General features: G+C 40.1%; 1 protein-coding gene across 1 annotated transcript; it reads left to right on the forward strand.

The window, feature by feature from the left end:
• The first annotated feature begins 1,253 nt into the window (after nt 1-1,253).
• Nucleotides 1,254-9,369, forward strand: TM4SF1 (transmembrane 4 L six family member 1). The gene is made up of 5 exons (XM_037842925.1): nt 1,254-1,566; nt 3,003-3,092; nt 3,265-3,410; nt 6,394-6,574; nt 8,504-9,369. The coding sequence occupies exons 1-5, from the start codon at nt 1,390-1,392 to the stop codon at nt 8,516-8,518; spliced, it is 609 nt and encodes a 202-aa protein (XP_037698853.1). The 5' UTR covers nt 1,254-1,389; the 3' UTR covers nt 8,519-9,369.
• The last annotated feature ends 9,033 nt before the right edge of the window (nt 9,370-18,402 follow it).

The raw sequence follows: 18,402 nt of genomic DNA on the forward strand, positions 1-18,402 counted from the left end.
GCTATGTGCCCCAGCACTGTGGTTTGGGCTCATTTCCTTCAGATTCTAGCCTCAGTCTCAGCCCTGCTCACCTTCTTCTTCTGAACTAGCAGCTCTCCCAGCTGCGCCTCTGGTCTCTCCTCTGCACTTCGTCTCCTGTCCTGGTGACATGGTCCCTCCCGTTCTGGCCCCACCTGGCCACCCTGTCTTACCCACACCCAACTGGCTGGTGCCACCCACTAATCAAGGGCTGAACTTAATTGGTGTCCAACAGAAAAAACTGGTCTAACTCCCTTTCTCTGCCTTTAGTTGTGATAGCTGGTCTTCACATCCTTGGGCGTGATCAATGGCTTGTGATTGATCTCCACTCATTCCGGGTTCTCGCCTCCTTGTTTCCTCTCTCTGATTTCCAACTCCCTTTCTGTTCTCTTCCTTTCTTTTCTTTCTAGTCAGTCTTTCTTTCTTTCTTTCTTTCTTTCTTTCTTTCTTTCTTTCTTTCTTTTTTTCTTTCTTTCTTTTCTTTCTTTCTTTCTTTCTTCTTCTTTTTTTAATACTTTCCCATGTCTTATGCTTTCCATGGCTTTCCTGGGTGTGGCTTTGCCCGTCAGCAAAACCCAGGAATAGAAAAGTGCCTGTTGTATTGATTAATGCCACCTTCGTTTTGGTGCCAGATTTGTTTTAGAGGAAGATGAGATGTCTGCCCCCTCCCAGGGAGGCTGGGCAGTAGGATGTGTCCTGCAGAGCTTGCTGTAGGCAGAGGAAAGAAGGTGGCTCTGTAATGTTCTCAACACCCTTCCTAAATTCTTGGGTTAAACACCTTGTGTTTAACAGACAAGGAAATGGAGCTCAGAGAGCTTAGGAGACTTGCCCCAGGTTGCAAATTAAATTAGCACAGAGGTGGAAAGGAACCAGAGCCCCCGGACTGGAAGCTGCCCAGACATGGAGCAGGATCACAGTCTGCTGTATTCTAAAGCGTCAGCTGGAGCAGGTCAGTTACACTGAGGATACTTGGCAGTTACCGGAAAGTTGTTTTAGACTTTCCTGTCGATTCGTTTACCCTGTGAAGGAGCTACACAGTGAATGCCTTGTAGAGGATTAATCATTCTCTCTGTTCCCTGTGACTGAAGCTATTTCTCACGTCCTGCCCCTGGTTTCGCTTGTCCCAAGGATTTCAGTTTTAGGGCGGGACATGCCCCCCCACCTCCAACCGGAGCCTGCAATCAGAACCAATGAAAGCAAAGTACCTCATGCACCCAGTGGCTAAGAACTCCCTGTATTTAAGGAGTTGCAGGAATGGGCTGAGAATCGCTTTTGCTTTCTCCTCAGACAGGCATATTCTTATCTGATTTGGAGCATCACTGAGCTGAAGAGAGAGTAAAGGGGAAAATCCCCACAGACTCTACCACCACCATGTGCTACGGGAAATGCGCACGATGCATCGGACATTCGCTGGTGGGGCTCGCCGTCCTCTGCATTGTGGCTAATATTTTGCTTTACTTTCCCAATGGAGAAACAAAGTATGCCTCTGAAAACCACCTCAGCCGCTTCGTGTGGTTCTTTTCTGGGATCGTAGGAGGGGGCTTGCTGGTAAGTAATTAAGAATCATTACAAACTTAAAAAATTCTCTCCTGTTAACCAGATGTTTTCATCATGTGTTTTTGTAAAATTTGCTGTAATTTGTATTTTCAAATTCAGTGGTTCATGTTCATTCTTCTTTTGAAGGTAGATCATACAAAAGTTGATATAGGTATGTTGTATTAATTTTATTACACATTGCTTTACAAAATCCTTTTAAACCAAACTCTCCTACTTTACAGCTAGTAAACAGCTAGTAGCTTTTAAATCACATTTGAGAGACTATAGAATTTCTAGTTCTGGACTGGCTAGTCATTTAAAATTAGCTCTGAGAAGCAGGGAGGGGTTTGCAGGTTCTCTGTCTAAATAAACAGTTTTCAATCCAAATTCTCGACTGCTTATTCTCAGGCATCTGTGGCAGGAAAAAAAAATAATGAACTGTGAGTGCGCTGCTATTTAGAAAGAACTATAAGTTTTTTTCCTTTGTATAATCCTGAGGTGTGGTGTCTAGGAAAAAATCCTACAGTTAGCAGCAGATTAGTGTGTCTGAAGCTAATAATGGAATGTGTTGTTTTTTCCAAAGTTTGTTTTTAATTGAATTGAGAGGAATTTGCCTGCCATCCTGGGAGCTGAAAGTATTAGCTTCAACCACAGCATGGAAAGAATGTGAACAAACTTGAGTGTGCTATTTTAAAATGGCTAGATTGAGGATTTTAAAGAGAATTTTTATGAATTGCTAATACCATACAGATTTTTTTTTTCTTAGTCTAGTAAAGGATATTAAAAAGATTTTAGCCTAAGTCAGTAATTATGACATGGCAAATCTACTTTGATTTAAGCATTACCACCACATTAATACAACCATCTGTCCTTAACCTAACTTCACACTTGTTTAAGCTTCTTTTGATCTGGACTCCAAGTGTTTACTTTCCTTACTTAGAGCTTTATTGTGACGCTAAAACCATGCAACCATATCCTAAAAGAAGCAGTTCACATTTCTCATAAGAGCTTTTATCTCTCCCATTTACCAAAATATTTCAGTTATTCTGTTAAGATTTTGTTGATAGCTTCTACATTTTACAAGAAACAAAATCAGATTTAAAGAGACAGCTTTCAATAGTTCCGTAACAGAATTTTAGATGGACAATGTTATGAATTCCTATGGAATAAACAAGTATATGGGTTACTATTTCATCCCTTCCATACTCCACCCTCACCTTAAAGAATGCTTGGACACATTACATCAAAATAAGTGAATATTACATTTAGCATTCAGCTTTCCTATTTCTGTTATTTTCTTGATAACTGTTTATTTCTTGAGATACTTGGTGAAATTAACCCAAAGCCAGTTAACACTGTCAAAAAGCAATATATTCTACCAAAAGATGTTTAACTGGACCCAAGTGGACTTAGGAAAAGACAATGACTTGACTTTGTTTCTTAACCAGATGCTCCTGCCAGCGTTTGTCTTCACTGGGTTGGAAGAGGAAGACTGCTGCGGCTGCTGCGGCCACGAAAACTGTGGCAAGAGCTGCGCGGTAGGTCCCCCACGCGCCCCACCCCATCACCCCTCACCTCTCCACCCCTCCGCCCCTCACCTCCTCACCCCTCCACCCTCCACCCCCACCGCCCCGCCCATGGTGGAAAATGGTTCCCAAGACGCAGTCCCGACGCTCTGAGGACCACTTCTGGTGTTTCTCCTTTCCCTAGATGCTTTCTTCTGCCCTGGCCGCCCTCATCGGAATTGCAGGGTCGGGCTATTGTGTCATTGTGGCAGCCCTGGGCTTAGCGGAAGGACCAAGATGCCTCGATTACCTTGGCCAGTGGAACTACACCTTCGCGAACACCGAGGGACAGTACGTAATGATTGCCTACCGGCCACACGTTCTTAGCTACCTCATGTGTACAGTGGCAGGCACCTCAAACTACAAAGGCATCCCATCATCCATTCATCCATTCACACAACCAGTGTTTATTAGCACTGACTCAGGGCCAGCCACAGTTTGAACAGTGGGTGATCAAAGATGGACTCCCAGTCCCTGACCTGGAGAAGCTCCATGCTAGGCATGGATCTAAGCGTTTTTCATGGATTCACAAATTCAGTCCTCATGGTAACCCTATGAGGTGTCTTCCACTATTACTCCTATTTTACAGATGAGGAAATGTAGGCACAGAGAGATGAAGTAATTTATTTAAGGTCATATTGCTAGGAAGTAACTGAAGTCAGGATTTGAACCCAGGGAGTCTGACTGTGGAGTCTGACTGTGGAGTCTGTGCTCATATAATATGTGCACTCTACCAGAAAAATGGCTGATTAAATCTCATGCATTTTACTATTTTGTAAGAAAATTTTATGGAATCCTTACATAGTATGAATGGCAACTATATGAATTTAACCCCCAGGGCAAATCACACCCCATAAGCACACATGCACGCACATACACACTCACATATAACATAACTACAGACAATGTATTCTTTATTTAAAGTGATGAGGCCGTATGAGATGGCCTTATTCACAACTTCAACATCAGGGTAATTTAAGGGGTTGAACTGGTTTTTGCTTATGTATATTTCCTATCAAGAAATAAACAGTTATCAAGAAAAAACAGAAATAGGAAAGCTGAGGAAAACTGAAGCACATGGTCATGAATGAATAACATCCTTCTTTGGAAAGAAGTTGATTCTCAGTTTACCTTTTTCTTATTCAGTCTTCTTTAATGGAATTTTGAAAGTTTTAGTTTTGAGATTCATGAGTGATAATAATATTAATAATGAGTTTGAATTGGCCTTATATGATCAAGATTTTTGTCACCAAATTGTATAGTATATAGTGGAGCCATAAGTTCATGAACTTTGAATTTGACCTGATTTCAAGTCCCAGCTCTGCACTTACTCTCTGAGAAAAAGTGAACTGACCTCTCTGCTTCTCAGTGCTTCATCTGTAAAATGAGACTGATGGCAGCTGTGATGAGGATTGATGAGATTAAATATATAAAATGCTCACCACAGAGACTGATACATTATGAGCACTGCCACTGTTAGCTATTAATATTATCCACTAGCTTACAATGAATACAACCCAACAGCAGCCTCCAAAGGAAAAGTGGGCACTTAGAGAAATTTGAAACTGTGGTATTCAAAATCGTTGTTTGCGATTCATCTTTGCTCAAATCATACCGAACATACTGGAAGAAAATGGTTATTCATGTATGCGCAAGCACACAGAATTACTGTACAAACCCATCTCTAAGAAAAAGTCATGATTAATGCAGCTGGAATGCAGGGAGTTGTGGGAGTACCACTGAAAGTTTTTTTTTTTTTTTTTTTTAATAGCTATTTGATTGTATGCCCCTCCCATGGTCCACCCCAGCTTCTGCAAGAAACCTTGCCCAACTCCTCTATCATTCATCATTTCACCCAATCTGGGGACTCCATTATGGGGATGACTAAACAGTCACAAGCCAAGGGTTAGTTACCTAATACCCAAATGAAGCCAAATAATTTTTTGACCTAGCAACGTGAAAGTACAGACTTTTGTTCCACTGAAATGCAAAAAAAAAAAAAAAAAAAAATTTTAAACCAACAAATTGAATTTCTGACTGGCCTAATGAGCCATTCCAAAATTAGGTCTTTAATTCCAAGCCCCTTTGTTCCGTGCAATACAAAGAAGTGACAGGGAAAGAAGTACACCAGTACTCTGTGGAATTAATTCAATCCTTATTTTACCCACATGACTGAATCCTATTTCATTAAGAATCCAAATATTCTATGTGGTAGCAAAGGCTGAAATTCTAGAATGTTAATCAGAGGTACAATTTTTTCAGACTGGAAGATTTGGCTGGCTCTCTAGAAAATCTCCTAGGTGTCATTACTTGAGTAACTACTATGTGCCCAATACTGTTCTAGGTGGTAGATATACAATAACAAATAGATCCAGTTCCTATCGTCATGGGTCTCAGACTTATGGAATACAGAGATACATAAGCAGATATGATCTCCAGAGAAGGTTAGGTGCCCTTCCTCTGTAGACCTCTTCCCCACTCTGCTATCCTATCATCGGACAAAACTTGACAGTTTGATTTCATCTCTGTGATTCATGCTGCAAATTAACTTATTCCTTAAAAACAAAAAATGATTTTGTCCAAAAGTTTTCAGTTGAAAAATTCTTACATGTTGGGTCTCCAAACTTGCTGGAATTTGAAAAACTTTTCAGATCTAACTAACTGAGTTTTAAAGAAATAATCTGAATCAGTATTTTAATGTCCAAAAAAGATAATATAATGGTTATATTTTCTAAATAAATATTCACCCAACTTTGTTTACAAAGTCCTATCCGACACACAGATGACATTTAAGCAACAAGATGGGAGAAATGAAAAAAAAAGTCACCTACAATGCCACTACCTTAACACACTAATTATTTTCATTTTTCCACATCTGCTTTTGGTTCACATCCACATATATACATAAATTTTACCTGGTTTTAAACATGGTATAAATGCAATTTTGCATTTTTATTTTAAAAGTAATAATTTGTATGTGTTTTCTAGAGAATATAAATGCTATTATAAGGAGAAGATTCCTAACCACAGAATCCTAGATTTGGAATCAAAAGTTATAAATTTTAATTTTGTTTATCATTGTGACACAATCTGGACTAAATTCCCCATTTTGGGGAATGATTTGCAATAGAAAGAATCTGATATAGGCTATTGTATTAATTCATTTCTTTTATTATTATTTTTTTTTTTATTAAAAACTGCTACACAAAAAGTAGCTTTTGAGACATTCCAAGAGGTAGGGTCATTTATCAGAAGTTTCTCTTTGTATCCACAGGTACCTTTTGGACACCTCCACATGGTCCCAGTGCATTGAACCCAAGAACGTTGTGCAATGGAACGTAACTCTGTTCTCTATCCTCTTGGCTCTTGGTGGAATCGAATTCATCTTGTGTCTCATTCAAGTAATAAATGGAGTGCTCGGAGGCATATGTGGCTATTGCTGCTCTCGCCAGCAGGTAAGAGTCTGTGCAAAAATGACATAGCCTGGCCCTGGTGTACCCAATTAGCATAATACACCATTGTTTTCATCATGGAGAACAAAGCAAAACCAAACACTGCCCAACCTACCAGCATATATTCTTACATCAGCTGTGTGGCAAAGCATCCATAACATTCCTTTTCTCACTCAATAATAAGCTTCCTTGAGTCTCAGGGTCATGGGTTGTCTTGGTTCTTTATAGTTGGCTCTGTTCTATCAGGAGAATGCCACCTGTAGACTCAGTGCCTTCTGCAGGGTCTAAACCACTGCCCTGTTTCACTATCCTGCCCTGTCCACAGAGACACAAAGGAGGTGTCCTCTCTTTGCTAGCTTTCATGCTCCCAACTACTTTATATACAAACAAAAGCAACATTCATTTTCCAGGCACTGCACTAGACTCTTTTAGTGTGTTAGCTCCTTTAATCCTTACAACTCTGAGGCAAATACTGTCATTAAGCCCATCTTCCAGAAGAGACTGTGGCACCGAGAGATTAAGCAATATGTCCAAGATCACCTAGTCAGGAATTAACAGGTCAAACCCTGGGCCATTTTATGCCTACACAGCTGCCCTTAACCTGTATGCAACCCTTGCTGTTCTCTAGACTTTCTACAATTCCTTCCTAATAAGGAGCCACAGAAATGCCTCAACAGCTAAGCAAAGAAAATTGCTATTAGCCTTTGAATAGCAGCTCATAAGAAGCCTTTCACTGTGAAGGAAAACCAGGAAGCACTTGTTTCCTGGGGATATGATTTAGGAGAGAAATATGCATTTGTTAGAAATAAGGAAAGTTCTTGTGTCTATATCCTCCTAAAAAAACATATATAATTGAATTGATGGAAATCCAACATTGGTCCAAAAAAATTCTTTTTGTTTGTTGTATGTCTTATTCTTTGAAACAGGATTAAGTAAATAGAAACTAATATATTTTGTTAACCATTTACTTCGCTGGTTCAAGGCTTCGTCTCTTAATTTTCTTTTAAAATAAGACAAAACCAAATGTAAACTAAAAGCCCATTGCTATCCAGAAAAACTTGACTGTAAATATATGCAAGCTCTATTTAATTTTTGAGGGGAAAAACCCAGTTTTCCTTATCAGGCAAGTACAGCAAAATTAACAATTTCTTTGGGATCTTGCCAAATTTCCACGGAAACGGCAGAGTGGGAAACCTACAGTAAATTGTTTCCAGGGAATATGATTGGAAGGGGCAGGGAAGAATCCTCTCGGGATTACTGTCTTGTAACTTATATCTATCCTTGAATTTCATACAAGACAGAGTTTAAACTAGGCAAGGCCCCATGGGACATCAGTGCTAGAACATTCTGGGGACATAAAATGTCAATGACGGAAATTGCTGAAGTGAATTGGCAGGGAGTGAAACCCGCCTTTGAGTGGGAAGCAAATGGTCCCTCTGGGTTTCTCATCTGAGTTACTATAGGGAGGGCTCTTTCCAGATGCTGGAGAACAGATCTGTTACCTTTGTTTATAAAACAAAAGACGCATTCAAAAGGCAGGGCTTTTAATGTAGAAGAGAGCGCATAACTTGGTAGCATTTAATTTGAAAGGTTACCAACATTGAACCCACTCCAGAGTGAAATTCACAATAGTGTTATCTTTTAACTCCTAAGATTAAAAACCCATAGCAAACACCCTTGAAAGCCAACCAGCACTGGTAACCTGCAGTTTCCATGGGCCCTTTCTGCAGCTTTTACTCAGGGAGAATAACAGGTTCAGTTTGTTTAGGCAATCTTTTGTAAGCCTAGTCTAAGTTGTTTACCAAAGCTCTGCCGAAGTTGAAATCAGTCTTTTTATGTTTGCTTTAAACAGTAATTTAAAGCACTGAAATCTGAAATGTCATCTTTGTTTATCACAATCATAACTTACTGCTTATTTCGTTTTCTTTACAGCAATATGACTGCTAAAAAACCATCCCAAGACAGAACCAATCCTCCTTTAATTCATTGTAATTTATATATTTTACTTGTTTTAATTTGTAAAACTTTGTATTAGTGTATCATACTCTACATATTCTACTTTTATAAATGTGTATAAAAACTGGCATCTTCATGTTATGTCAGTGTTTGGACTTAGGAAACAAACCTTTTTTAAGGAAGGAGAAAACGAACCACACTCTGGTGGTAATCTTTACTAGACCGAGTGACAGTCCTCAGCATATCTGAGATAGACTCTGGCCTGAGGTAGTGTTTTTGAGAAACATTACAAGGATAAAAATCACATTCCATTTACTGTTGTATATATGTGCGTGTGTTTTTTAAATGAAAGATTTCTAGTTGCTTTTTTTTAAGATCAAGAAGGAGGAAACCCAAGAACCCCAAAAGATGTGATTTTTCGCTGTTTATATGGTGTTTCCCATTCGTTTGCCTACAAATCACTGATGAAGAGGCCTTTTGAACGGCTGCGTGTTCTGTGAGAGGCAGCTGCTTGCACAGGGGTGGGAGGATGATCCTTGAAAATGCTCCCGGCCAAGTGAATGAGTCAAAAAATGCAAAGCTGCTAGTTGCTGCGAGTACTACTTGATCGTAAATTTTTCTCACATGTAGAAAGCCTTTTGTTCTTCAGTAACAAGGACTGAGGGTGCTATATTTAAAAAGAAAAAGGCCTGGATAATGGGATGAGAAGAGGAAATATGGGAAATGGAAAAAAACAGTTGATCAGCTTCATGGGGGATATGGATGGAGGGGGACCACGGAGGCAATGCCCCAACAACTCGCTTGTTTAAATACAATAAAATAAAGTATTTGCTGTTTTTTGTTGTTGTTTAGTTTCATTGCATTAGTTTAGAATTCCTCCTTTTTTTCTCTCTCCAATTGCTTTTTGTTGGTTTCTTTTTTTAGTCTGCAGATTGTCCTGCCCCTATTGCTAGAATTGGAAATGTCTGCACTAGTGTCTTCTGGTGTCTTTATCACCTTACTTCTTTTCCTCATCCTCTCCCTGCTCTTCCACCTTCCTCTGTTACCCATGAATTGTCACTGTGCCGTCTATTGGGGCTGTCACCCCAGTTGGGTAACTCCAGACATCAGGCTCTGGGGAGGATAACAGAGACTTTCTTTCTTGATATTTTATGTCTGTTTTATGGAGTTAAGCCCTTTTAAGTAACAGGATCCCATGACTTGTTGAAACTGCCTGCAAAACTTTCTGTTTCTGGTGTTCATTGGCCCAGTTGATGGACAAGTAAGTTAGTAAAGTTTCACTGCCTGTGAGACATCTCTACTGCCATGATCGAGGCACCCAAGGCTGCTGACTGAAGGGTTCCAATCTTTTTGGTGCCAGGGTCTCTTCAGGAGTGTGGTAAAGTCTATGGATTCCTTCTCAGAATAATGCTTATAAATGCTCAAAATGAAGTATGTAGGATTACAAAACAAACCAATATACTGAAATATTTTATCAAAATATTTGTTTATAAAACAAAAGACACATTCAAAGGGCAGGGCTTTTAGTGTAGAAGAGAGTGCATAACTTGGTAGCATTTAATTTGAAAGGTTACCAACATTGAACCCACTCCAGAGTGAAACTCTCAATAGCATTATCTTTTAATTCCTACGATACAGTTGCCTTGATGGTTAGCCAGCTCTGTTACACCAACAGCTATAGCTAGGAAAACAGTGATTCTGTGCCATGGAGCAGCAGTTCTAATGAGGGGGTCTAAGAACCACGGTACTTTTGAAATATTATTTCAATGGAAATGATATTTTGAGATATCTATAATAATTTTAATGTGATATGAAAATATTATGTGTTTTTTATTGTTGAACAAAGTATGATCAGCACTGTTAATACTACTGTGGCTGGTCACTATGCAATTGTAATTAAAAGAAATTCTCAGTGATGCACCTTTGTTTTCCCATCCAGGTTTAACCAACCCCTTTCAGAATCTGTCTAGGGGCTTCTTGGGAGTTCTTGGACTCCGAGTTAAGAATCCCTGCAACAGAGGATCCAAATAATAATAATAATAATAATAATAATAATAAGGGCATAAAGATTAGCCATAAACTCTTTTTTTCTAAATCTGTCCTCAAAGGAAATGGCAATAATAATTATTATCCAGTATAGCAGGCTGAACAATCATTTATTGAGTTCCTTTGATGTGTCAGTTACTGTAACTAGTTTTTTCACATATTTTTCCATTCAATTCTCTCAACAACTCTAGGAGACAGCACTTGTCCCCATTTTACAGAGTCGAAGCTCAGAGAGTTAACTAATCTACTCAAGGCCACATCTTTAATAAGTAAGAAAACTAAAATTTGATTACAGGTTGATCTAACATGAAACCACGTGCTTTTCCTCTCCCTCCCCTGCTTCCTCTTGTCTCCGCCGAGATCCTGGAGTCTCACTGCCCGACATGCAGCTCAGCCATTCCACATGGCTGATGACAGGTTCTGTGACCCCCAGTCATTCCCATCCCAGGGCCCAAATTTGAATGACTCAAAGATACCCCTAGTTTATAAATTCTTTAATAGCAAACATTACCATTGCCCAGAGGAAATAGTCCAAGTTACCTTCCTTCCTTGTTCATTTCTATTCATAGCACATGCTCTGGGTCTGTAATATTTTAGACCTTTCAATTTGGCTGGAAACCCCCTCAGGGATTATACCCGAAACAGCTCAGTATTACCTGGCAACATAAAAACAACAAAATCACTGAAGAATCTGAATCACTTGAATAACACACGTGGCCTCAAGGTTAGATATTTCCCCGATTATGAATTTACCGTAGATACCAATTTACAAATAACCCTTGCATGCAGGCAATGTTTATAATTAAAATATAAGGAAGTTGCTGGAATGTTATCTTCACCACAATTTGAGTTTCTTCTATGTGTGTGACATCTCTTTGATTAGGTTTCCCCTGACATTTACCCACAGTGGGGACAGGTATGGGATATGGTGCAATTTACATGAAAAGCAATTTGTGTATTAATAAACTATAAATCCTGCACGTCCTTTTTAACCCAGCATTTTTACTTCTAGAAGTTGATTTTAAGAAATCATCAAGGATGTACACCAATAGCTCAACTTCTAGGGAGAACTGTGAGAATATTGTTTATAATACCAAGAAAAATGACAAGAATCTAAATGTCCAACAATTAATTAAATGCAGTCAGTACAATAAAATTATAAAGACCCACTAAATCAATGTAAATGAAATCGACCACACATTACATGAAAAAGAAAGTTTCTGAAATAGAAAAAAAGATGGAATTCATATTATAAATATGTGTCGCTAACACGTAATTTTGGTGAGATCCTGGGTGATTTTGCCTCGATTTATTTTGTTTGTCTATGTTTTCTAAAGTTTCTACAGTAAACGCCCATTACCTTTGGAAAGAAAATGAAAATGAGCAAAAAAAGATCGAGTCCTAAAATTATTCAGGGAGTGGCAACTCCCCAGGTGTAGGGGAAAGCCATTGGTATTCCACGTGTCAGGAGGAATTACCCTATAATAAACATGGGAGAACAATGGTGCCTCCCATGAGGTGGAGGGATGGGCCAGGTGAGTGGGCAGTATATAAAAGGGAAGCCACAATTCCCTCTCTTTATGAATATAAGTACAATGTACTACTTATTTTGAGCAATTAAATAAGATTTTTAAGAACATCGATTTTGCATCTGTTTTTCCGTTTTAAAAAAGAAAGTAATGACATACCTCTATTTTGAGCATTGGCCTTTTATCAAGGCTTTTTGTACACAGGGTTTGTGGCACAGCCTGAATTTTCCTTACTTTATTTTTCTGAAGTGAGAGAAGGATTAATAGTGGCATTGATTCATAGGGCTTGGCCCAGCCCAGTTTGTGGAAATGCTCCAACATGTCTCAAATAGAGAAACTGAATCACCCTAGGCTGGTACAAATTGTTCCTTCCCTTTTAACATTAAATTTTTGCATGTTTTTCTTTTCAGTTTACATACTTATTTTCATTACTGCAGTTAAAGAAGACTGCTAAGTCTTTCTGGAGCTGGATTTCATGTTACTTCCTGGAATTAATCTCTCTTTCTTTCTCTCTCTCAACACATACACATTCACATGCACTCCACGTACACATTTTCCTAAATACATTACTTACTACACAAATCTGGATGTGACATGTGATCTCAAGTAATGTAGCTAATTCCTTAAAACAGAGAAAGGGGGTAGTGAGTTCCTTCCTGCAACATTTCACAAACTTGGTTTTTATAGGAGCAACACTACAGTTCCCCAAGAGGATTTGCTTCAAGATGTCTACACTATATTCACTAATTGCATCTTGCAAATCATGTCACATTGCTACTAGTTCTTACCACACCCCTCTCTGTAAAATCACTGATTAACAGGGAGGGCTCAGGGCCAATTGCAATGGCAGACTACGCCTACAAGAGTTCGAAAGCAAAATCAAGTATAGGTTGGGATCTCTGGTAATACCTAAATCCATATTGTTTAAAGTGTTCCCTTGGCTAAAGCGGTGGTTCTAAAACTATAGTCAGCTCCTTCTATAATTGTTGACATTTATTAATTGTTTTTTACTTTTTTATTGCTTTTTATGGGCTATAAAATACACACAATCATATACAGCTCAATGACTTTTTACATATGTTTACATCCAGGTCAAGATACAGGACATTCTCAGCACCAGGGAGGCCCCTCTAACCTCTCCCAGGTAATGCTTCTGATTTCTGTCACTGTACATTAGCTTTGCCTTTTCTTAAACTTTATATAAATTGATTCACAAAGTACGTTCTCTTTTGTATCTGGTTTTTCCTCACTGAACACTATGTTGTTGAATGCTGGCTCCACAAATATCAGCAGAGCAATCTGTTAATAAGATGAAGCTGAGTACATTGCTTACTGCAGTAAGGGAGAACATCATCCTGGAAAGAGTGCTGTTGTGTCTTGAGAGGGAAGGAAAATGTTGGATTTGAGATTTTGATTCTGGTTTAAGGTGGGTGTTTCGGCCCAGATGAAGTTTGTGCAGAGCATGAGCTGGTGCTGCTGTGAGATGGAAAAACACACCAGGCACAGAAGTAGGCATAGATTTATTGGGACTTACACACAGGAAAGATTCTCTGGTGGTGGCCGGTTTGGAGGGTTAGCGCTCCTCAAGGGATGGGGGAGTACATGTTCATAAAATATATGACTTTAGAACAAAGACATTCCACATAGTATGAGGACATCAGGTCTCTAGTATACATTAAAGGGGCCTAAGACCTGATTTTTACTAAGATTAGTGTTTAAGACTAAGATACAAACAACGTCATTTTTCTATATCCATAGTTACATTCTCCCCCCTCCAGCGAGATTGTTTGCTTTCTTGACCTTTGTCCTTGGCTAAAGCAGGTTTGTTACAGGCCAGTTAGGAGGGAGCCTGGGCCCTGGGCCACCACAGTAGGTCTTTCAATTTGAGACCTTGATTAGGGCTGGTAAGGATTATGATATAATAGTTTATGATTAGTGGAAGCAACCATGTGAGCATTTTGAGATGAGGGGTTCAAAGACACTTGAGATATGAACCATCTGTTGAGGCGTTCTGTTGAAGAGATGAGGAATCTTTAGGAAGTTCCTATAATAAACAATAAAGGTATTTGTCTGGGTAAGAGTCTTCTAGAACAGTAAAGCTATGCTAATGAAGACTATGCAATAATAAGGTCATGTTAGCATAGATAGTAAGCTGTGGGGAGAGGGGGTTATGGTTTCAGTTCTCAATACCCAAGCTGCAGAGAGTGAGGGCGTGGGGGATAGAAGGAGATGGCTTCATTCGTTCATTCATGCTATCTCATGTAGCTGTAGTTTTTTCATTATTGTATAGTATTCTGTCATTTGAATATACTACAATTTATTTATCAACTATTTTATTGATGGATATTTGAGTTGTTTCCATCTTGGGGATCTTAGGAAATATATTACTGGGTTCATTGTTGTAAGTGTCTTTTGGTGCACATAAGAATACACTGCTGTTGGTTGGCTGGTTTTTAACTTGCTGAGGAATTAAGCTGCCAATAGAGCTTCTTCAACTGTTTTTCAGTGGCACCCCAGGAGTTTCAGATCTTCCCCTGGCCTGCCACTCCCAGGACTTGGCTCATCTCTTCCAACATGAGGAACTGTCAATCACTCATTGATTCACTATTGATTGATTGCCCATTGTGTGCCATGTGTGGCACATGCTGAGGACACAGCCATGAACAAGATTTTCAAAACTCCATGAGAGCAGAGACCCTGACTATTTGCTCACTATTGTACCCCAGCTCCTGGAACAGTGCCTGGCCCATAGTAGGTGCTCAATGCCTGTTTATTGAATTTATTCTAGTTGGAGAGATGACTTTTGACCTGAAGGATGAGAAAGAGCCAGTCATATCAGGATCTGGGGGGAAAGCATTCCCGGTAGAGGAATAGCAAGAACAAAAGCTCACAGTCGGGAAAGTACTAAGTATATTGGACAAGACCAGGTCAGTGTCTCCTGTTTCTGGAGCATAGTGAGGGAGAGGGGTGGGGAGAGCGGGAAGAGAAGTGTTCAGAGAGGTGGATGGCAGCCAGGTCATTTAGGTCCTTGGAGACCTGGGTGAAAGGAAACTGTTGGAGGTCTGGCATAATCTTATCTACACACAATCAGTGTACACAGACACTGGGGAGGTAAGTTCCAGGTCCCTGACATGCTTCTTTTCTTGATCCCAAGAGAAAAAAAAAAATGGAAATTTTATTTTCATGGTAAATTGAAGTTATATCAGTGACCTCTTCTCTCACCTCCTCTGTGACCATGGGCACTAGAACAAACAAATGCTCTACTGTCACAATCAAATGACAACAGATTTTCCCAACTCATAGAAGAAAGTGCTATAATGGTTAGGATTTTCTAATTATGCTAAGGATAATGGTAGGGGTAGGATGGGGCAAGGGAAGCGGCCTCTGCTCACTGCATCCAGTTGTGTGCACCGATCATTGAGTAACTGGAAATGCCCCATACATTTCATTAAGGAGAATGAAAGAGGAGAAGCAATCATACAGATCAGTGGTTCACAGCATCCCAAAGCAAGCAGGGGGTCCACAGAATGCATCAGGAGACCTCCTGGGCCTCTGCTTCCTGAGCACATTTGGGGCCAAAGGACTAAATAAAGATCCAGGTCTTGCTGCTAACTCTGGTAGTTCCAGTCTGGGGATTAAGTCATTTATTCTTTTAACAAATATTTACTGAGGACATACTATGTGCCAGGCATTGTTCTACTTACTGGTGGCATTTCAGTGAATAGAGCCTAAGAAATCACTTAACCACTTCATGCTTCACTTATAAAGGGCAACAGGGAGAACAGATTCCCACCCCAAAAAAGGGGAGACTGACTGGTGACAAGGTGCCTGAGAAGTGCCTAGGGTGTGGGTGGGGGAATTAGTGGAAAACTCCATGACATCACATTATGCACAGGTTCTCTTAAAAGCTCAGGCCATGCAGCCTGGAGCAGGGCCCACATCAGGACAAGATGATCCCAGTGGGATCTGTGTCAGAGTGCTTTTTATCAAGAGAGGGAAGTGATTAGCAGAGATTGCTTCTGTAGCTGAGAAACACAATGTAGGTAGGCAAGAAATACAGTTTCATTTTTCTGTAACTCCGCCTAATTTCTTTCTCAAGTTCCCTTTCTCCTGGGGTGGCACGAATGCAAACTTAGCCGATTCAGAATTCCCCTTGCCTTTTTATTATTATTATTATTGTTCAACTTTATTGAGATATATTCACATACCATACAATCATCCATGGTGTACAATCAACTGTTCACAGTACCATCATATAGTTATGCATTCATCACCCCAATCTGTTTTTGAACACTTTCCTTATACCAGAAAGAATCAGAATAAGAACAAGAAATAAAAATAAAAAAGAACACCCAAATCATCCCCCCCATCCCACCCTACTTTTCATTCAGTCTTTGTCCCCATTGTTCTACTCATCCATCCATACACTGGATAAAGGGAGTGCGATCCACAAGATTTTCACAATCACACTGTCACCCTTGTAAGCTACCTTGTTATACAGTCATCTTCAAAAGTCAAGGCTACTGGGTTGGAGTTTGGTAGTTTCAGGTATTCACTTCTAGCTATTCCAATATATTAAAACCTAAAAAGTGTTATCTATATAGTGCACAAGAGTGTACACCAGAGCGATCTCTCAACTCTATTTGAAATCTCCCAGCCACTGAAGCTTTATTTCATTTCATTTTGCATCCCCCTTTTGGTCAAGAAGATGTTCTCATTCTCACTATGCCAGGTCCAGATACAGCCCTGAGAGTCATATCGTGCATTGCCAGGGAGATTTACACCCCTGGGAGTCAGGTCCCATGTAGGGGGAGGAGGGCAGTGAGATCACCTGCCAAGGTGGGTTAGTTATAGAGAGAGGGTCACATCTGAGCAACAAAGAGGCACTCAGGGGGAGACTCTTAGGCACAATTATAGGCAGGTTTAGCCTCTCCTTTGCAGTAACAAGCTTGCCTTTTTTGGGGGTGTCCTTAAGGCCCTAGTAGTTGACCTGGTTGTAGGCATTATACAGGGAGGCAACTGGTTCTCTGGGCCACCTGTTTCAGAAATGCCCACAAAGGTATCCATCCACTTGAGGATGTCCCTTCCTCCTGTCTGCTGGGTTTCTGCTTGTTCTGAGGGCTCTTCTATACCCGGGGCCACGCTTGGGGCTGCTGAAACCATTCTGTTGTATCTACGCCATACTAGGGCCTTGGACTTGCTGTGTGACTCTGTGTGTTCTGTCAGTCTGGAGTCACCAGGCAGCCCCTGACTCCCAAGGGGCTTTCAACACCCCCAGGCTCCCTATAGAGAATAGGGTAAGTCTCCTCTTTCAGGGCCCACAATCCTATCTGCCTGGAGCCCTCTCTTCACACAACTCACTGTTCCCTGTACTCTCCTTGCTTCCCTGCTTTTCTTTTATTTCTCCTCCATCCTGAAAATCTTTTTCTGTGCTGGTGGTGGGAGGGGAAAAGCCGTACCCTCTCCGAATCACCAATCACAAAAATTAGGGTGTTCTAAGAAAAACAATGACTTTTCCCCCTACTTTTTGCTCTAAGACATCCCTCCTCTGATGCAGGAGCACAAGGTGGCCTACCCATTTAAATCAGGGAGAAGGGCAAAAGTGAAAAGCAAATTATCAGAAAAAAATTTTTTAAATATTAGCCCAGCATTATAATAATTATACAATGATATTTTATTACTACGAAGCACCAAATATATGTCAGGCACCCTATATGGTTAGTTTCTTCAAGGCAAATATATGCGGAAACTGAGTTTCTTCTTGACATATGTAAGCTGATAGCTGCTATGAGGCTGAACTATTATTTGACCCTAAAGCCCCTGCTCTTTCCACTTGGTGCTTTAATTTCTAGAACTAAGAAAACTTTTCTGGCCAAAAAGTACCAAACATCAGCCTCTAGATAGAACTTTACTTCTTAGTTGAAACTCATCTACCCATTCAAACCTCTCTGGGTAGGTGACTTCATTTGGATTTTGCTCAGCTGCAAGTAACAGAAAAGTCTAAAATAAGAGAGATTTAAATAAGATAGAAATTCCCACATGAAAGCGGTCTGGAAGTGGGCAGTCTGGGACTGGTATGGCACCCTACGGTGTCAGCAAGCCAGGGTCTGCATGTTTTCTTCTATTCCCACGGTTGCTTTCATTGTTTCTGCTTATATCCATTGGCCAGAACTCAGTTGTGTGGTCAAGCCAAGTATCAAAGAAGGCTGATAATAAGTCACTAATCGAGATCAGCAGTCAGCAAACTACAGCCATTGGGCCTAAGCCAGTCAGATGCCTGTTTTGGTAAATAAAGTTTTA

The sequence above is a fragment of the Choloepus didactylus genome, chromosome 1 (assembly GCF_015220235.1).
Source record: "Choloepus didactylus isolate mChoDid1 chromosome 1, mChoDid1.pri, whole genome shotgun sequence".
Taxonomy (NCBI): domain Eukaryota; kingdom Metazoa; phylum Chordata; class Mammalia; order Pilosa; family Megalonychidae; genus Choloepus; species Choloepus didactylus.